The following is an 18,701-nucleotide window of genomic DNA, read 5'->3' as shown; positions in this document are numbered from 1 at the left end:
AGGATTGGATTACACTATTTAATCAACTCTCCTTATTGAGCGTTGTTGTTAAATGGTGGCGCCATTGGCCGCTATGGCAGAATGGCATGGTGGCTTTTTTACCAACTGCTATAGACAATTGTGAAAGGAGGTCAGCTATGGCGCCACCATAGGCTGCCATGGTCTGTTTATATGGCGGAATTTGGACCTTCTGCCATCTTCCATTGATAAGACTGGAGACTTCTACATGTCTTCTCCACACATACTCAAATCACTTAAGGCAAGATTCTGCCATTGTCTCTTTTGAAAACCTATTCTGGCTTCATTCCAACTAACTAAACGTGTGTATGTGTGCTTGTGAGAGGGACAGAGAGAGAAGGAAAACTTTCCTACAGTAAGAATGCTAGATAAAGTAACAAAAGAAACAGCAAATGAAAAATAGCAGAAATAGCACTGGTTCTTAATTTTACGACCTACCATGCAATCTGTGATCTTCAACTATATAATATCTGCAACCCAATTACAGAAATCATTCAAATAGACTCTAAACCAAAATGGAGGAAACCGGCAGGGGTATCCCTTATCCTTACCTTTTGACTGGAAATAGCCAGATGCACGACACTTTGCAACTGAATCAATGAACATGAACCAGGCAAACTTTGAACAAAATCATTTCTGTTACATATTAAAACCACTTTACTAAAATAATAGTATAGGTAAGGTGGATGATAGAAAATTTTCACTCTGTTGATAACTTAAAAACATTATCCTCTAATTCTATATATTAACACGCTCTAAGTCAACAAATGCATTGCCTCCTCATACATTACTATCTTTCGCAGGTGCAAATAGAACCCAAAGAATTAATAATTCCTAATGGATATTGATAAGCCAGAGAAAATGTGTAAGCTTTACAATTTAAAGCTGAGAAAAGAAACCTAGGCCAAATTGATTACTATTATTTCATATATAAGAAAGCTCAGAAAACCTCCAAACCATACAAGACACCAGCGTACTGAACAAGTCCGTCAGCCTTGTCAAAGTAATTCTCTCTGATATTCTGAAACGCGTGCAGAGTGAGCAAACTATCAGAACCAGCCTGATGACTTTTTCCAATAACACGTTCCACCTTCAGCGACTGACAAACACGGTCCAATCCACCGTGCAGGTTTGAGCAGAACCTCATCAAATGCTTCACATCAAAGACTCTGTCTCCGAAAAACACCCTCACCAGACGCAGAAACTCTCTTAATTCTTCTGGCAATGTGCGATGTGTCATCAATTTCACCAAATATCCGAAATCATAGGCGCTGTGAAAAGTCACCCAACTAACGGCGTCGTCGCAGACCAGACCGGACGACATCATGAGCTCCGCGAACCGGAACGAGTCGATCCCGAAATCGCGATTCTTCTCGAAATCGATGCCCTGGCGGCGCAGCAACTCCACAGAGTCGTGAGCGTGGGCGTCACGCGCGACGTCGAAATCTTTGAAGTTGAATTCCCAGATGAAGGCGTTGGAGGTGCCGAGGGTGGGAAGGTTTCCGGCGTTGTCGGAAAGGGTAAGGCCGATCTGAATCAGGTGGAGGCGGTCGACGTTGGCTTTGAGTACAGCGTAGTGCGCGACGGGTTGGCGGTGGCGGAAGGAGGGGTCGCCGGCGTCGGGACGCACGACGACACCGGGGAACTCGGTGTCCATCGAGATGAGAGGGAACGAATCGATGACGGATCGGATTAAGTCGAACTCCGATTCGAGATTGGAGGACCACACTGATCGAGTGAGGATGGATCCATGGGATTGGGCCATGGCTTTTAGGGTATTGAGTTCGATCACTTTGGTGGTTAATTTACGAGGCCACGATTTAGGGTTTGAAGAGAAGAAGAAGAAAAAGATTCGCAGGGGAAGAGAGAACGCCACTGCTATGGACAACTTGTTATAAACAGTGAGGGGAAGGTTCTTTCTTCTCGTTAGTCCTTTTTTTTTTTTTTTTTTTTGCTTTTTTTCGTGATAACAATGAAAAAGAATAACACGAATACAAGAATAAATGAATAATTGCCAGTTGCCAATTGCCAATTGCCAATTGATATGGACTTGTAAAGCAAGTTAGGTTAAATTGGCTTTATACGGAGTGGAAGTTCCAATTTGATAAATTGATATTTTTTTTATTAATATTGATTATCTCAATGATACTACTAGGTGAATACTATATTTATTTAATTATTTTTAGCAAATTACTTGTCTTTTTTTAAGGCAACCAATTAGGTATGTTCTAATCAGCAAAGAAAAATAGTTATATTCTAATTAATTATTCAAATCCCTGCAGATTCTGCAAATTACTAAATTGTATTCTAATTTTTCACTGACTATAGATCTATAATATATTTGCTTTAGATTTTAATATAATTTATTTACCTTTTTTATTTTAAGATATAACTTTATCTAGTCGGGCAGAATTATATTTTTTAAAACTTTGTTTACCGAATTAAATTGCCGAATTCTAAATCGTGATTGAAGATTAAATTCCTTTTTATATTAATCCTTCAGAAATTAAATATTATCAAATTGATTTCTTAAATATATGAAGTATCACCATATTAATCTTTATGGAAAAATAAGTGATAATAAAAAGAAAAAAAAAACCTTTGAGAATTTAATTTAGTAACTTTTTTTTGTTGTGTGTGTGCGTGAAAACAAGTATCATTGCATGCTTAAGTGACAATGATATCAGAATTCCTACCCTGCAAAATTTAATGCAAAGAAATGTGATTTTGGAGCATTTGCAAAAAAAGAAAAGGAATCCATGACACATCTGTTTATTCAATGTGAATTTTTCTCTCTAAGTTGTGGGGGAAGGTGTTTGAAGTGGTGGGATTTAAAATTATCATTTCACAATCAGGTGGTTCCTAATTTTTTACAATTCGGAGGATTGGTGCAATGTGGAGCAAAGAAAATCAAGCGTGTGATGTGGCAATCTTTTTGGTTTGCTGCTGTTTGGACCATTTGAAAGTGTATAAATGAGATGATATTTTCAAAGAAAAAATGAGTTGCACAAAATGTTGGAGCTGGTGCAAATTCGTTCGTGGCAGTTGATCACTTATTGGGCAAATTTCAATATTCATTTTCGTGTTGGATCACTACTCTTAAGGCTTGTTTGGATATATGGTGATATTATTATGCTCTGCCAACTCGGGACATATTCTGTGTAGATATCATGTTTTGAGATCTTCTGATGCGTGGTTGTTTCCGAATTGGTGGTGTTGCGGGAGTATGATGGCTTTAGTTTTCGGCTTTTATGTTTGGGCTTTGAATTTTATTCTTGTAATATAGTACAATGATTTGTGAAGACAATGCATTATCATTAAAATTAATTTTGTATCGAACTAGGAAGAAAGACAATGATGAGTCTTGAAAGATTTAGATCCTCTTATACTGTTGAGTGACAAAACATAATTTATGTTAGAATGATAAAGACATACTTTTTTTTATCAAAAATTAATTAGTAGGATCCTCAACCAATTGTGGTGGATCTTTGTTTGATTGAAATCATGTGTTTATTCCTCTAATATTATCATATCATATCACTCAATGACATAAAAGGATCCAAAAGTCAAATTTTAATACTACTATCAAATATCTCTATTTTAGTCGAATAAACTTATAAATTAATTAAATAAGTTATAGATTACTTGTAATATCTAAGCAAACATAGCCTGACAAATAAATGTTTTGTTTTATGGTCAAAGATGCAGTAAGCATAGTGCATTTATAAAAGGACAACAAGAACATTTGTTTTGGCCCTACTCACGTAGTTTTCATAGCATTTTCATAAATCATACTCTCAAACAACCATTCAATTGTTAAAAATGAAATGGATATTTACTTTATGCATTAATCAATCAAAATTTCATCTTCAGTACAGATGTACATTTCTCAAGTAGGAATTACGATAATAGTTAAACCATATAAGTAATTTTTTTATTAATGTATCACAATAATTTGAAGAAAAAAGTCACTTCCAACTTGACAACTTGGGCGTCAAGTCAAGCTTATCTTTTGGTAACAACTAAAAGGCGCATTGAAATAAATCATTATCCCTGTCAAACCTACTGGAAATTACGGATAGCCACTAGCCAACTTATGTTTATGTATATCGAGTAAACTGACTTATGTCATTAACTTTTTATGGTCTTTGCCTAGGTCATATTTTATATGTGGTGACAGTATCGGCTACTTCGACGTTGACACCCTACCCTTCCTTTATTTAATGCCTGAATCTTGTTTACTTGTTAGTTCAATTGTTATTGTTATTAGCACATGAAATCATACACATGTAATCGAGGTTGTGAAATTTTTCGTTGATGATCGCAAATATATATTTTTTTCAATTTAAAAGGATTGACAAATACGGGTGTTTCAAAAATAGTTATATTATTCCTACACACACTTTCTAAAACATTTTTCTTATAATTTACTTTTTATTTCTGTCTCTAACATATACAAATCCAGCAAAATTCATCAAGCGACATCTTAAAAATAGATATTGATAGCAGTTCACAACGCTTAAGGTTGCTCCAGCCAACATAAATTATGCCAACCGTGCTCGGAACTGAAGAGGGTTCCCAATTAAAATTGGCAATAATTTTCTACAAACATACTCTACTGGTTTTTGCACAGGTGCTGGTCCAAGAAATCAAGGGTATAATATTAAGCTCTCAATCAATACCAAAACTAGATAATGTAAGAACCCAAATCCTCAAGAGAGAATCACGTTGACATTTAAAAACACGGAACATATCATGCACCAACCAAAGACATGCACACATCCAAACAGCATTTGTCACTTTTTTATATAGCCTCCGCTAAATTAAAAGTCAGAAAGCAAGTGAATTAAGAAAGAAGCAAGGTCAAAACGGGAAAAACTGTTATAATAAGAAAAGAACACTACTTTAAGAGTTGCTTTCAATAATTAGGACAAATCAAAGAGCATCCCTTCAACACAGTTGAAAATGTATTGCAACAAAACAACTCAATGGAGGTAAAGATGAAGCTCTTTTGAGCATTCCCCATTATGTTCTTGAATTTAGAAGGATCAAGAGTAATACATACTATATATTGCATACTGCAAATGCAATATGATCCAATATCGGTATGATCTTGGACACTAATAGTGAGTACCTTCAGGAGGTTGGACAAGCTTGCGGTTATGTGAAGCCGCCATTTCCTTCTTCAGCTGGGTCAGTATATCTTCCATGGTAAACCTCCGTTGCCAATTTGCAAGAAGACCAAATTTCTTTGATTCAACCTGTTTCAATTACAAATCCATAAATCTAAATTAGGAATTTATTATCAAGTTTGTATCAGGGACTAATAATAGGAGTATATGTATTGGCAAACTAGTTCATGAATACAAGGGAGACCTGGGAAAATGCATAACAATGTTAACAACTACAAAAAAGAAATGATCTGGAGAAAGATAAGAAGGGGTTCCAAGTGCCAGAGCACTCAATTGTTGCCTAACTTCTCAACCCTTTGCTCCCAATCTCCCCAAACAATAATCTGTGTCCCAAGTCCTGGTGCAGATCCCTACTCCCTCCATCTCCCCAAGCCTTCCAACCACATTTCTCCCTTATTACTCCTTGAATATAAGAGTGATCCAACCACATTTCTGGGCCCATTCAAGTTCAACCCATGCTTACTCTTCCAAAGTTCCAAATTTCTAGTAGACTTGGAATAAGGATGTATCAACCAAGTTTTATGTTATGATTAAGAAAAGTAGGATGGCAATGGTATGTAGATGAAGCAACCTGTATTTTTTTTCATCAGGGCATGATGAAATCAACACATACATGAGAAATGATAATAACCTCTCTTGATTTTGTAGTTTTCAATAAATTTTAACCAACATGGAAGAGTGTATCAACCAAGTTTTCAATAATTTTAACCAACAAGAGAGTGTTCCTCAAACCCCTCTACATATTATTCCCTTCTTAGAGTTCAAATTACTCCCTTAGAATTAGGGTTTGAGCCTAACTCAATTCCAAAAACTAGCTCACAAGGTTATATATATTATTTTGACATATCACTAATCAATGTAGAATCTCCAACACACACTCCTCATGTCAAAACTGGGCAACGTGAAGTTTGCAAGATTAAACATCTGCCACTGCAGGTTGTCCAATAACAACTGATTACAAGTGACTTGATAGATCATTACATCCAACAACAATCACTAGGATAGACTCATGGGGGTGAGAGTTACTAATCTTCAAAAGTTAGTTCATCGGGGTAAGAGTTACTGTTACGACCCAAGTTCTATTGTTAGGCCCAATAGAGTATTATAATAGTTGTGTCTATTGTTAGGCACAAGTATATAAGTCAGTAGGGTTCTAGAAAGCATTTGAGCATTCTGATATGCTTTCTGTTATTGCATTTTTGTTCTACGGTGTGGCATACTGTTATATATACTCTTGTAATGAATGATAGAAAGGGAGCAATGAATTTACATGCAAAGTTAGCCTTCTAATTTACCTTTTCTCTCTTATTTTTCTGGAGTTCACTCCTACTTGAAAGGAGCTTCATTCTAACCCGAATCAGTTACTCCCTACTTATATACACTATTTAGGCCACATTACAAGTCAACGTGAGTTCCCAACACACTCTTGCATACATCTCATATTTATTTCCCACATCAATTGAGAAAGCAAAATGAAAAACACAGCAGTTAGCATTGTGTATACCCCCTCATGGCTCCTACCACAGCACCCAATGAATTGAAACATGTAAATAGCTGAAAGCGTGTTAAAAACTAAGAATCATACCACTCCAGTTTCATGATTAACACAAGTCATATTGATTCGTGAATGAAACCGAACACTTGGGGGCTTTTCTGGGTAGTCTTTATCACAAAACAACTTCAATTGATAAATTCTTCCTTCATGTACAGTCTGGTAGAAAAACACAAAAAGCATAAATTACTGAACCTGCATATAGCCTGTTATTCATGCAGCATATAAAAAAACAAGCACATTATCTGGAAAAGAGATAATAAGTCTAAACTTTCAGTTTTAAGTAGAGCAATTCATACTTCAGAGTTCAGATTTTTTCAAAAATGATGCAAAGACGCTACATAAATCAAGTCAAGTAAAGATTCAGCAGACTATTGGACGGACATAAAAAAAAAGCCAAAATTGCTTCCATTATTATAACCACAAGATAAATCACAGAAGCATAATAACATTTCCAATTATATTTCTAATAGCTGTCAATACTATGCTCAGTAAAGTTGTATAATAATATAAGTGTACATTTATAAATATATGGAAGTTTGTGCTATGTTATATAACTTAATTCTTGAAACTGAACTGTCTGGACATGAACTTGGACACTATGATGGTGATGGTGTACATACAGAGACACAGAAGTTTGTTTAAAGATTAACATGCTCAGTTGCTATTACCCAGAAAGTAAAAACTTCATTTTAGAATGCATAACTTCCATCGATACATGAAAATTCGCTGGTTCAAATAAAATACAGCTCATTTAGCATGCACATATTTGATAGAAAAAAAAAATCAAGGCAGTAATAGATAAATATTTACATTATAGGGGCCAATAATGGTTCCAGTCCAAGAGCGCATGTAAATGTCGTCACCATCATCCATTCCATAGCTAACTGTTCCATCTCCGATTCCTTTTTCTCCCTTCTCAAGCTCCTCCAGCAATCTGAAGTTCCTTGGAACTGCATTAAAGTACAAATGCCTTTAACTACATACTCATGCTAACATTGTATCTTCAATAAATATCAAGAATGGCTACATATGTAATCCTTCAACCAAATTTTAGTCATGATATTAGGAGTTAGGAGGGAAGGAAAAATTAGTTAGCAATAGTTAGAACTGATAGTTAGTTAATTAAAGGGGTTAATCACTTAATTTGATATAAATAAGAGGATGCAAGGGAAAGGGGATCATTCTGTTAGGTATCAAATGTAAACATTAGTATTAGCTGTGTGTGAAAGGGGAAACCATTAAAGGAGATGTTCCTCTCTTTAGTTCTGTCTAAAATACTTCTTTTCTATTTTAGCTTCATAACACAACTTTATGACCAGAGCCAGCAAAAGTGTTCCACATTACTTTATCCAGTAGATGGCAAGGCACATTTCTTTGTTCACAGAGCATCTTCATGCATGAGCAGTACCAAAGAAAATAATAATTAGTTGGCTTATAGCTTCATAATTTTAAGATATTTTATCTGATTTTTGTAGCTTCTGTTTATAAGCAGTATGTTATGTCAGATTAATGCTACTAGTTAAAGAGTTCTAGTGTCATATTTGTAAGTCCCAAAGACTACTAATGGTAATTATTATCCGAATTCCCTAAGAAGGGAGAGATGTAATCTGAAAGGTCTTAGCTTACATTTCAAAAGCCAAAACCAAGACTGTGAATGTCAAAACTTTTACTTGAATATTAAACCTAGAATTGTCAAAAAGAGTCTTAGTTCTTTCATGGTTTGTCATATGATAACCATGCTTAGGAACAAAAATGTGTTATGAAATTATCGTGAACAGTGAACACGCTTACCCACCCACATGTTGGATTAAGCTCCAATACAACAAGAAATAGCAGAGGACATAGCTAAAGGTACCAAACAGAGACAATTAAAACAACTCACCTGGGCTTTCATATTCAAACAGCAGTAGAAATGAAATACGAATTTCAAAGAAGCATACAATACAATGATAAACAGTTAAACACAGGTGAAAGCAAGCCAAAGTGATTTAAATTATAATTAGGGTATTAAAAAAACAAAAACAAAAAAAAAACAGCATTTACGCAAAATTCATCATCCGAAACCGCAGCTATGGGTTGAAAACCCCCACGCCGTTTCCATCATCAAAATCACAACAAAAAATATACGACGGTAAAACGAAGCAAACAAACGATTATTAACCTCATCGGTGCTATAGATCAAGGCAACAAGTAAGTAACAGAAAAATGTGCATGATTTTCGGTTTTTGAAAAAAATGTTAGAAGAGGACGGTGATAGGTGAGAGACTAACCCACGACACTGGATCCTGAAGAGCCAAGCGTCATGGATGAAGGAGTGTTGTGGATCTGATCAAAGTATCGAAATTCGAAATATCTCAGAAAGAGGGGAATCGCTGTGTGTTTGCAAAAATTAATGTTGGAATAACCAAGAAAAAGAAAATGGCACAACAGCGATTTGCTGTAATAGGGAAGGGTATTACCGTAATCACACATGTTCTCTCGGTCTCGGTCGTCGGTCGACGCTTCTTCTATGAGGACCAAACGCATCGATACGTCCTTTCGCATTTCTGTGGGAAAAAAAAATGCTTTTAACTTTAATTATTATTATTTTTTGGTGAAATTTTAATTATTCATCACAATTTCCATGTTTCTTTGGATTAGAGCACATGTACTATGGTAGTATTATCTACCAGAGAAAATCCTATTTCAACAACATAAGATTATTATAGATAATAAATTATTCTCTCTAAATATTTACTGTAATTATATATTCAGATTTCTAACATAAAATTACTGATTAAATAAAATAATTTTATATCAGTTGAGATACGAGTTTGATTGTATAGTTTTTATATTATACTTTTTATACTTAGAAATTACTTACCTGAGTCTCTCGATCCATATATGTTTTTTAATATATTTTAGTGAAACTAGAACAGATTAAAAAAATATCTATAAGAATCAAAATAAAAATATAAAAACTAAAATCTAAATATTGTATGAGTGTAAGGATTAAATAAAAATTGAAATTTTTCCCTTAAAAAATGTCATAGTTTTAATTTCTTTTAATAGTTCTAGGTGAGATTTCCTGATGTTTAGGATAAAGTAAAAAATAATAATTTTTACATTTTCTTAATTTAATTATAATTGAAAAATTAATTATAATATTTTTTACTTTAATCCAAATGGTAAACAATTTGATGACAAAAAATACTATGAAACATATTATGAAAATGTGAAATTATGAAGATAAAATGTAGTTAACCTTTTTTTTATAATTTATTATTAAACTAGGACTTTAATGTCACTCTATATATAACTAGGCTTTATTTATGCCCAATTTTTTTAAACCCGATTTAATATTACCCTTTGTTACTTCAATTAGGTATCATAATTTCCTTAAAAAAAAATAGGTGTCATAATTTTTAAAATTAAGTCAATGTTACTCTTTCCGTCGAAGTAACCATATTTTAAAAATTACGGACCTAATTGAACTAACAAAGGGTAAAATGACTTGGTTTTAAAAATTATATGTTAAACCTTAAATTAATAATGAGATAAAATTGAATAAAATAAATAAATAATGGGAAAAAAGTAATTAAAAAAATAAAAGGATTACATGCTGGTCTACAATCCAGTTTACAAGCCTATGGTGTAGATGTGGGCCCAAAAGTAGCAAGCTCGTTTATTTGTAGACTTATATGCAAATTGAGTTTATGGAAACTAGACTAATATATATACCTAATTCTATTTGTATTGTCATTCATAAACGAAAAAAGTAGGTTGGTGTTTTTAAGTTTGCCACAATTTGCAAGGTTGAATGAGTGACCTTAATTTCGAATGGTAGTGAGTAGTGACATTATTCTTGATATAGATGTAAAGCATTGTGCTAAGATTTTTATTACTCATCATGCGATAAATCACTATTTTCTTGCAGAAATAGAACCCCATATAAATCCTTTGTCATGTGATCTATTGTGAATGTCACTAAAATTTTCACTCTATTCATACTATGAAGACAATTCAATTTAGTAAATCTCTATCTCTACTATTTCTTATTTATATTCACTAAGTTAACATAAACTCCCATAAGACTTTACCTTGAATTATTTAAAGTTTGAGTTTGATTTAACATAAGTTACTTTTTAAGTTTTGTTTATGATAAAAATATCATGGGTTTCTCACCCTATTAAGTTAGAGATTAATCTCGTTTATGGCGTATGTCTATTATTAGTTCAAAAAAAATTTGGAAACAAAAAAAATTAAATACAAATTTTTTTATTAAATAGATTGTTCTCCCACGTATAAATATAATAAGATCTTATATCATTGTGTTAATTCTATGAGTTAAAAGTTGTTTTTTAAAGTTTAATCTCACTTTTAAAAATTTTGGGGATGATTAAACTCAATTCAACCCAACCTTAACTTTCAAATTTTTTTATCCATAAAAATTAAATATGATATTAATGAATTTTCCTTTTATGATGAAAAAATTCAAACATTAAAGTCAAGTCAGACAAGTACCCATGAGATTTACACGATTAAATTTAATTGTAATGTTACTAAAAGTGAAGTTTTGTTTGATTGTTTGTTTATTTTTTAAATTTTAAAGACTAATATGAAGGCCGTGATGTTTTAAAAAAATTAATATGATGGTTTTTTTAGGATTTTCTGATACATGCCCTTAAGAGCGAAGATATTGGTTAAAAAATTAAAATAATATTATTGTAAAAATTACTAGAGAACATAAAAAAAATTATGAACAATACAACTTTATACATTTTAATTTTTTTATTATTTTAGTTTCTTAATCAATTTCTCAATAATAGGAATTTGTATTTGTATTTTTTTTATTACATTAAGTTCAAAACTGAAATGTACTCAGACAAAATACCTTAATTAATGCAAGGCTTGATGTTGATTCTTTTGACAATTCATTTTATTGTGAACTAACATTTTGCCGGAAAGTTAATTTCCATTTATAATGACTTGGTTCATTTCATTAATTACCTATTTTAGACAAGGGATCAAAACAAGTTAAAGAAAAGGCAAAGACAATTGGACCAATAGCGAACCCCTACACCAATTCAAACTCTCACAAATTATTATTACATCAGTCATTTGATGTTTTTTTTTTCTTTTTTACCGATCACTTGATCAGTATATAAAAATACAAAATGATTTATATTTTTTATCGTCATTTTAATTATTTGTAAAAATAAATGCAATGACACTTTAATCTTTAGGTTAAATATGTATTTAGTATTTGTAGAATAAGTAAGTCTTGGTTTTAATCTTTATTTTTTTTTTGTTTTCATCTTTTTTTAATCTAAAATCAATATTTTTTGTTCTTCCACCATATGATATTGATTAATTATTTGTGTTTAATAAAAAAAATCACACAGACATCTCAACTCTGCGTTGCATCACGCTTTCCATTAGATTTAGATTGTTGGCTCTACACGTGTTTTACGTGTTTGGCAAAATTCCTCTTTCAATAAATTGAAAAAGAGCACTACATAGCCTCGAATTTTCCTTTCTATCTTATCCCCTTTGCTTGGTGTGCTTCTAATTTAGTTTGACGCTTACAAATTGACGAGAACATGAAAAATAACTTTTCATTGGAATATTTTTGTATAAATGGGTGTTACATGCTTGACTTTTGTTCAAATAATTTGTAAGTGGGATAATTGTTGGCCCTGTGGAAGAAAATACTTACTATTAACTTTTATCTAAGTTTTCATCTTTTCAGCTTTAAAACAAATTAATAGTGATGTTGACTATTGTCACGTTTATTTATAATTAACATGTTGTATAGTTGATAAATAATCATATTTTTTTAAAGCGTGTGACTAAGATTTGATCTTTAGATCTCTTTGTATATAAGAGTATTGTTAGAAAAAATTAATTTTTTAAATAAATATTAGTACCTTAAAATATTAGTATCTAATTACGAATAAAGAGATATTGTGATTCATCCAAAATAGACTAATAAACACATATTGTACCGAATATGCATGAAGTAATGAAAAAAAAATCTTTTTGCATCACTCCATCAACATTGACCGATAAAAAAAATATTATTAATATAAATGTGGTCAACCGTTATATCAATAATATTTAAGTGACTTTAAATTTTCTATTCATTTTTTACTACAAAGATAACAAGTTGTATTTAAGATAATCACTAATCAACAATGACTTACCGTTCATATCAGATCAAATGGTTTATGTAAGTTTAAGTTTATCCTATTTTATACTCACCTAAATCATAGTATGACCAACAAAAGTATAGGAGGGTTCACTCATCAATCATCAAGTTAGGTTACTTGGTTGACTTGTAGCAAATAGACAATCATTTTTTTGTTCTTTTCTTTTTTTGTCTCCTAGGTTATTTTAGAAGGGCAAGGGTTGGATTGAAACAGACTTAGTGTGTGCACACATGTAATGCATACATATCCCATATGATGAGGACATAGTCAACTACAATGAAAAATAGAAATAGATATAATGACTAATTGATTACTTTGATCAATGTAATGCAATACATGACGCGAAGATATGGATCGCATTGATAGACAACAAAAAGATAAGTGATAATCATAATAAATGTTGTATCATACATCAATAAAACATTTTATTGCTGCAAGCTTAAGAATAATATTCTTAATTTTATCTCACAATTATTTTATCTGTTTGGATAAATGTTGTTAAAACTGATTTTAATTAAAGTCAATTTTGAAATGAAACAATTTATATTTAAATATTTCTCTTTAAAAAAGTTAGTGGTAAAACTTAAAAGTCTAAATATTTTTTTCAATTTTTAAAAAAATACAATACTTGAAATTACTTCAACTTATAATCAACATTAGACCTAAACTCAATTCTCAATGTAAAACTAAAAAGATAAATATTTATCTAAAATTATGTTAACAAATATTTTAATACATTTTTTATGGTCCAACATAAATTCAAATACATATACACACTAAAAGTCCAGGTGTTCAAGTAACGGAGAATCACTACTATGTAAAAAGGATAAGTACACTCAAATGCAGAATTTGAATTTTATATTTTAATTACAATCTGTTAAAAATATAAAAATATTAGTTATATTATGTCTGGAGTATAACCCAGAAATTATGAATGAGTTGTTAGTTCAAATGGTATTAAACTTAATATTAAGTAAGGTCTTGAATTTAAGTTTTGTTGATGAAAAAACATGATTGAGATGAGAAAATTTCACTAAAGATTGTTGGTTAATTTTTTTTAAAAAAATTAATTATCAACAAAATTGATAAATATTCCTTAGATATCTATAATGTAATAGGAAAAAAAAAGAAGAAGAGAGAGATGATATGCACTAATGCCTAACCTTCTTTCAGGATATTCCTTAGGCCTGATTTTAAGATAATCGAATTTACTCAACGTTTCTTATTTTTTGCTTTATTTTGTCCTTTTTCCACGGTTTTGATTTGGCCTCTCATTTTGATGATCAATCCCTCTCTATCCATGAGCTGTGTACCTTGTTCAACTTGCCCATATTTTATTGATGACACATACAGACGATTTATTGTCATTTCTCACGATGTTTTCACCTGATTTAACCTATAAATTTACATATTTGAATAATAATGATTCTGATTTTTGTTTTGAAGTTTTCAATCTAATAGTTATAAATTACTACTACTGATTAATACTCTGCCATACCTTCACGGTCAATTTACTAACAAAGCTGACAATAGGAGAGCCTTAATTGGTGCAATAATGGTCTCTGCATATACTATGTAGGAAAATAGATATAAACACAAATGGATGCAAAATTGCAGATAGGTGTGAACAAGGAATTTTCGTTGAGAAATAGGTAAGGCGAAATGCAACAAAGATAAAGATCATGAGCAGATTAGAAGCAAGTATTGATAAAAATAGGTGGAAAAAAATAAAATAAAAATTCAGCATTTATCATCTGACGTAATATCTCCCACATTATTCTCAACCGTCTCAATTACTCTTGCATTTATGTGATTTAAATGGCCTTAATAGAATGGCCTTTTTTTTTCAATGCTCGGAACTACCCAACCCACCCTCCACCATCCCTTGATTCACTCATCCTTTCTCGTCCTAACCCACAGCACAACATAATTTTCTTATACTACACGACATACGACTTTCACGCCATTGCTCTCATTATGCTCGTGGACACTTGAAATTTGTAGCATGCAAGTTGGAACTATCCCTTCTTTTTTTAAAAAAAAATAAAATAAAATAAAGTCATTATCGCATGCAAAAACTTTCCATTGACTACTACTACCTTGGATCGTGTCAGGGGATCTGAATGAAATTAGAAAACTAGATTTTCAATGATGTAAATATTGTTATTACTAGCCATTTGATATTAGATACTAGTACTACCATATCCCCAATTTTTAGAAGGCAATCTAAAATAAAGTCAACTAGCATATTAAACTAATTCAATTAGATGCCAACCTAATTGAACCTTTTTTAATTAATTTTTTTTCAAGCATGCTGATGTGCACATGAGTGGTTCAAGTTCACAAAGTGCAGTAGATGCTGCAGTTAACACCGGTTTGGTGGGCCTTCTTAAGTTTCAAACCATTCCAACTGTTACAAAGTACAGAGGATCTACATTCTGTCATACAATTTTGCTTTTGTTGCATCTAACTTTTTTTATAATTTTAATTGGCCTATATTTACTTTTTATGGTGGCTAACGTTAACAAAATAACAGCATGTGCGCCACGTTGAATGAAACAGTAACATTAACATAACATCATTGATGCAGAGCAAAAGAGAGTCAAGGGAAACTAAGGTTTGATGATTTCACCTTAAATTTCAACAAGCAAGCTAAGAGGGAGGGCACCTGAGATTATAAGCCCCCTATAACACTTTTTTTTTAACCGCTAAAGAGCACCCAGCTCCTATATAATAGATACCTAACATTTCCGAATTTCCCAGTAACTTTCTATAGGTGATTGAAAATAGTGCTATTCACGCTCCACTCTGCCTCTTTCTGTCTCTGCAATCTCTGCATCCCCTGCTTTGACAAAATTGTTGGGAAAGAGCGTAAAAGTGGAGCGCACATAGCACTACTCATAAAAGGAGGGAATAGTTAAAAACAGTAAAAGGAGATTAATTCCTAAGCATTGCAAGCTAATATAATATGTCTTACTATTAGGAACAGATGAAAACGGAGCTACAAACAGAGGACCCTAACTCTATTACTCTAACTCCTCCTTATGGTGGGGTTTTTGGTGTCATGGAGGAAATCAAGCAAAACGGTGCTTTTGCATTTGGGGCACTTTGGATCATCCTCAGAGAGCATCACATACATGAGGCAGCGAGGGCAACCCACAAGAACCATGGAAGTGGCTTCAGGGCTGTTAGAGTAACTCTTGTCCTCTTGGTTCAGCTCCGAAGACACGCACGAGCTCGGCGGTGACGTCGGAGACGCCGTCGCCGATCGTGTCGGCGAATCCAGTCTCCGATCAGCCCTCGGTGGGGACAGGTTCAGCTTCAAGTCAAGCTTTGGACCACTTTCGTTTCTGCGACTCATGGCTGTCCTCTGTTTTCTGCAACCACACAAGAAAAACAAAACAACAAAAAAAATATATAAGGCACGCAAATATAAATAATAAACAAAAAGGTCTAATCATATGATCAAAAAGAAAGAAAATTGGAAGAAGAAGGAGGTGGTGGTGATTTTGATCACTCACTTTAAGGTGGGTGGAGGAAGTGTTTTTGGAAGAGAGGTCAGAAAGAATGGCACCAGCAAAGTGTTGGTGATCTTTGTTGTTGCGAGAATTGGTGAAGGATCAGGGCCATTTTATATAAGGAAAACGAAGGGAGTGATTTAAGGCTTAAATTAATTGTGAGAGAGAGGTGGAGGGGGGTAGGGTGTAGAGAGAGAGAGAGAGAGGAGAGAGGAGAGAGAGAAAGAGATTGAATTGAATTGAATTGAAGTATTGGGTAGAAGGAGAGTGTAAATTGAGGCCAGGAAATGTATTAATTGTTTGGAAAAATCCCAAGAAGTATGCAGGAAGGGGAAATTTGGAGTAAATATCGCAATTACAAAATGCAGAAGGAGGACCTTTCTTCATTCATTGCCTTAAGGGAGGAGAGTCGGTGTTTTAAGACTCTCGGAGCAACACAGCGCAAGAGAAATTTAAAGCTAAACCCCTTTTTTAAATATCCAACCCCTCACCAACAAAATTTAATAACACCTAGTAGTAAGTCCCATTTATTTTTTTCTTCTTCTTTTTGTTTAATTAAATCGTACTGTAACAATGGAATTAAAACCAAGTGTGTCACTGTGTGCAACAGCCATGCCTCAATTTTAAATATTGGGTAGAAGGAGATTGTATAAATTGAAGCCATTGGGTGGAAGGAGAGAGAAAAAAAAAAGAGTGATGGGATTGAATTGAATTGAAGTATTGGGTAGAAGGAGATTGTAAATTGAGGCCAGGAAATGTATTAATTGAATGGAAAAATCCCAAGGAGTATGCAGGAAGGGGAAATTTGGAGTAAATACTGCAATTACAAAGTGCAGAAGGATGGTCTTTCTTCATTCATTGCTTAAGGGATAGTCGGTGTTTTAAGTCTTGGAGCAACAAATCGCAAGAGAAAATCCAACAACTGTTAAAGCTAAACCCCCCTTATTTAAAAATCCAACCCCTCACCAACAAAATTTAATATCACGTAGTAGTAATTATAAGCCCCATTTTATTTATTAAATCGTAGCAATGAAACTAAAACCAAGTGTAACAGCCTTGCCCCAAATTTAAATACTTCAACAGTGCCCCCCGAGAAAAGGAAAGCAAATTAAATGAAATGACAATGTTCAATGGGATCTCATCTGAATGACAGCACGACACCCTCACAAGCTGAAATGAATACAAAAGCAAGCCTCATACTAGTTTTTATGTTCGAAGAAAATGCATGCGTGTCTACCATTTAGGTCTTTCAGCACCCCTTTATCTGAATATGATCTTCACGAAGGAAATCAAAATTAAAATGTTTATTTTTTGGATAGAGTTGTTACGGAATGATTTTTGTATGGGGTCCTTTCCTTTAAACGTTGTTGTGGGCTTGTGGCTAAGGCCAGCGATGGAAGGAATCATGATTCTTCTGCTAGAGAATTTCTCATGTTCTGAGTTCCTGAGGGTTTTTCCGTGGACTAAGTTCCCTCTTACTACTTTGGAAAGTACAACCTATGTCCATCGTCCAACAGACATTACAGGATCTCGTGGTGTTATTGTCACGGCACCATTGATTCTTCTGAAGACATTATTGTCACCATTAAAACAAAGTAAAGAATGTTTTCTGCCATGAATCTTGATTCGTGATTTAACAAAGCAACGACAGAGCCGGGAAGAGGGCTGTGGAACATTTACTCATTGATCACTGTTGATTCACATTGATCGCGAAGGAACATTTAACCCTGATATTATTTTCAAGTTATTTTTTAAATTGTATACTAAGAACCCGACATTTTAATTCTTTTAACAGATTTAAATATTTTCTGAGTACTTATAATTTAGTATTTTTTTTACTTTTTTGTTCTTATACTTTTTTAATTATGATAAATTATGTTTATTTTATTTTTTTATTTTTTTAATGCTTTAAATAATACTTTTATCATTTTTTAAAATGTTATGTAAAGTTTTAAAATAACGAAAAAATAAAATGAATACAATTTATAAGGCTTAAAAACAATTTTTTTATAAAGATGAAAAAAACATTAAATTATAAGAATTAAAAAGGTATTTAAACAATTTTTAATATTTAAAAAAAGAAGCTTAAATTCACATTTGGGTTAGTATAGTTTTATGATAGTGTAATTTTAGTTCTTCAAAAATTTATTACACATTTAATTCTAAGTTTTTTAAAGTTAGCATTTTTAATTTTACATTTAATATGTCATTACTTTTTCAACAAAAA

The 18,701-nt window shown here is 32.6% G+C and overlaps 3 protein-coding genes across 4 annotated transcripts; all 3 read right to left on the bottom strand.

The window, feature by feature from the left end:
* Positions 1 to 705: 705 nt before the first annotated feature.
* LOC114407245 (probable CCR4-associated factor 1 homolog 11) lies at positions 706 to 1,969 on the bottom strand. The gene has a single exon (XM_028370281.1). The coding sequence runs from the start codon at positions 1,781 to 1,783 to the stop codon at positions 959 to 961; it is 825 nt and encodes a 274-aa protein (XP_028226082.1). The 5' UTR covers positions 1,784 to 1,969; the 3' UTR covers positions 706 to 958.
* A 2,908-nt stretch (positions 1,970 to 4,877) lies between these two features.
* On the bottom strand, positions 4,878 to 9,301 carry LOC114407244 (ubiquitin-conjugating enzyme E2 variant 1C-like). The gene is made up of 4 exons (XM_028370280.1): positions 9,036 to 9,301; positions 7,576 to 7,715; positions 6,796 to 6,921; positions 4,878 to 5,279 (listed from the first exon to the last, which is right to left on the bottom strand). The coding sequence occupies exons 1-4, from the start codon at positions 9,289 to 9,291 to the stop codon at positions 5,139 to 5,141; spliced, it is 663 nt and encodes a 220-aa protein (XP_028226081.1). The 5' UTR covers positions 9,292 to 9,301; the 3' UTR covers positions 4,878 to 5,138.
* Positions 9,302 to 15,505: 6,204 nt separating this feature from the next.
* Positions 15,506 to 16,922, bottom strand: LOC114407243. Of its 2 annotated transcripts, none has more exons than XM_028370278.1 (2): positions 16,852 to 16,922; positions 15,506 to 16,333 (listed from the first exon to the last, which is right to left on the bottom strand). In XM_028370278.1, the coding sequence occupies exons 1-2, from the start codon at positions 16,863 to 16,865 to the stop codon at positions 15,988 to 15,990; spliced, it is 360 nt and encodes a 119-aa protein (XP_028226079.1). In that variant the 5' UTR covers positions 16,866 to 16,922; the 3' UTR covers positions 15,506 to 15,987. The 2 variants fall into 2 exon arrangements, with proteins under 2 accessions (XP_028226079.1, XP_028226080.1); XM_028370279.1 differs by having other exon boundaries at positions 16,478 to 16,856.
* Between the last annotated feature and the right edge of the window lie 1,779 nt (positions 16,923 to 18,701).

Source organism: Glycine soja, chromosome 3 (genome assembly GCF_004193775.1).
Source record: "Glycine soja cultivar W05 chromosome 3, ASM419377v2, whole genome shotgun sequence".
Lineage (NCBI taxonomy): Eukaryota > Viridiplantae > Streptophyta > Magnoliopsida > Fabales > Fabaceae > Glycine > Glycine soja.
Note: the sequence above shows the minus strand (reverse complement) of the source record. Positions and strands in the feature narration are given on the sequence as shown.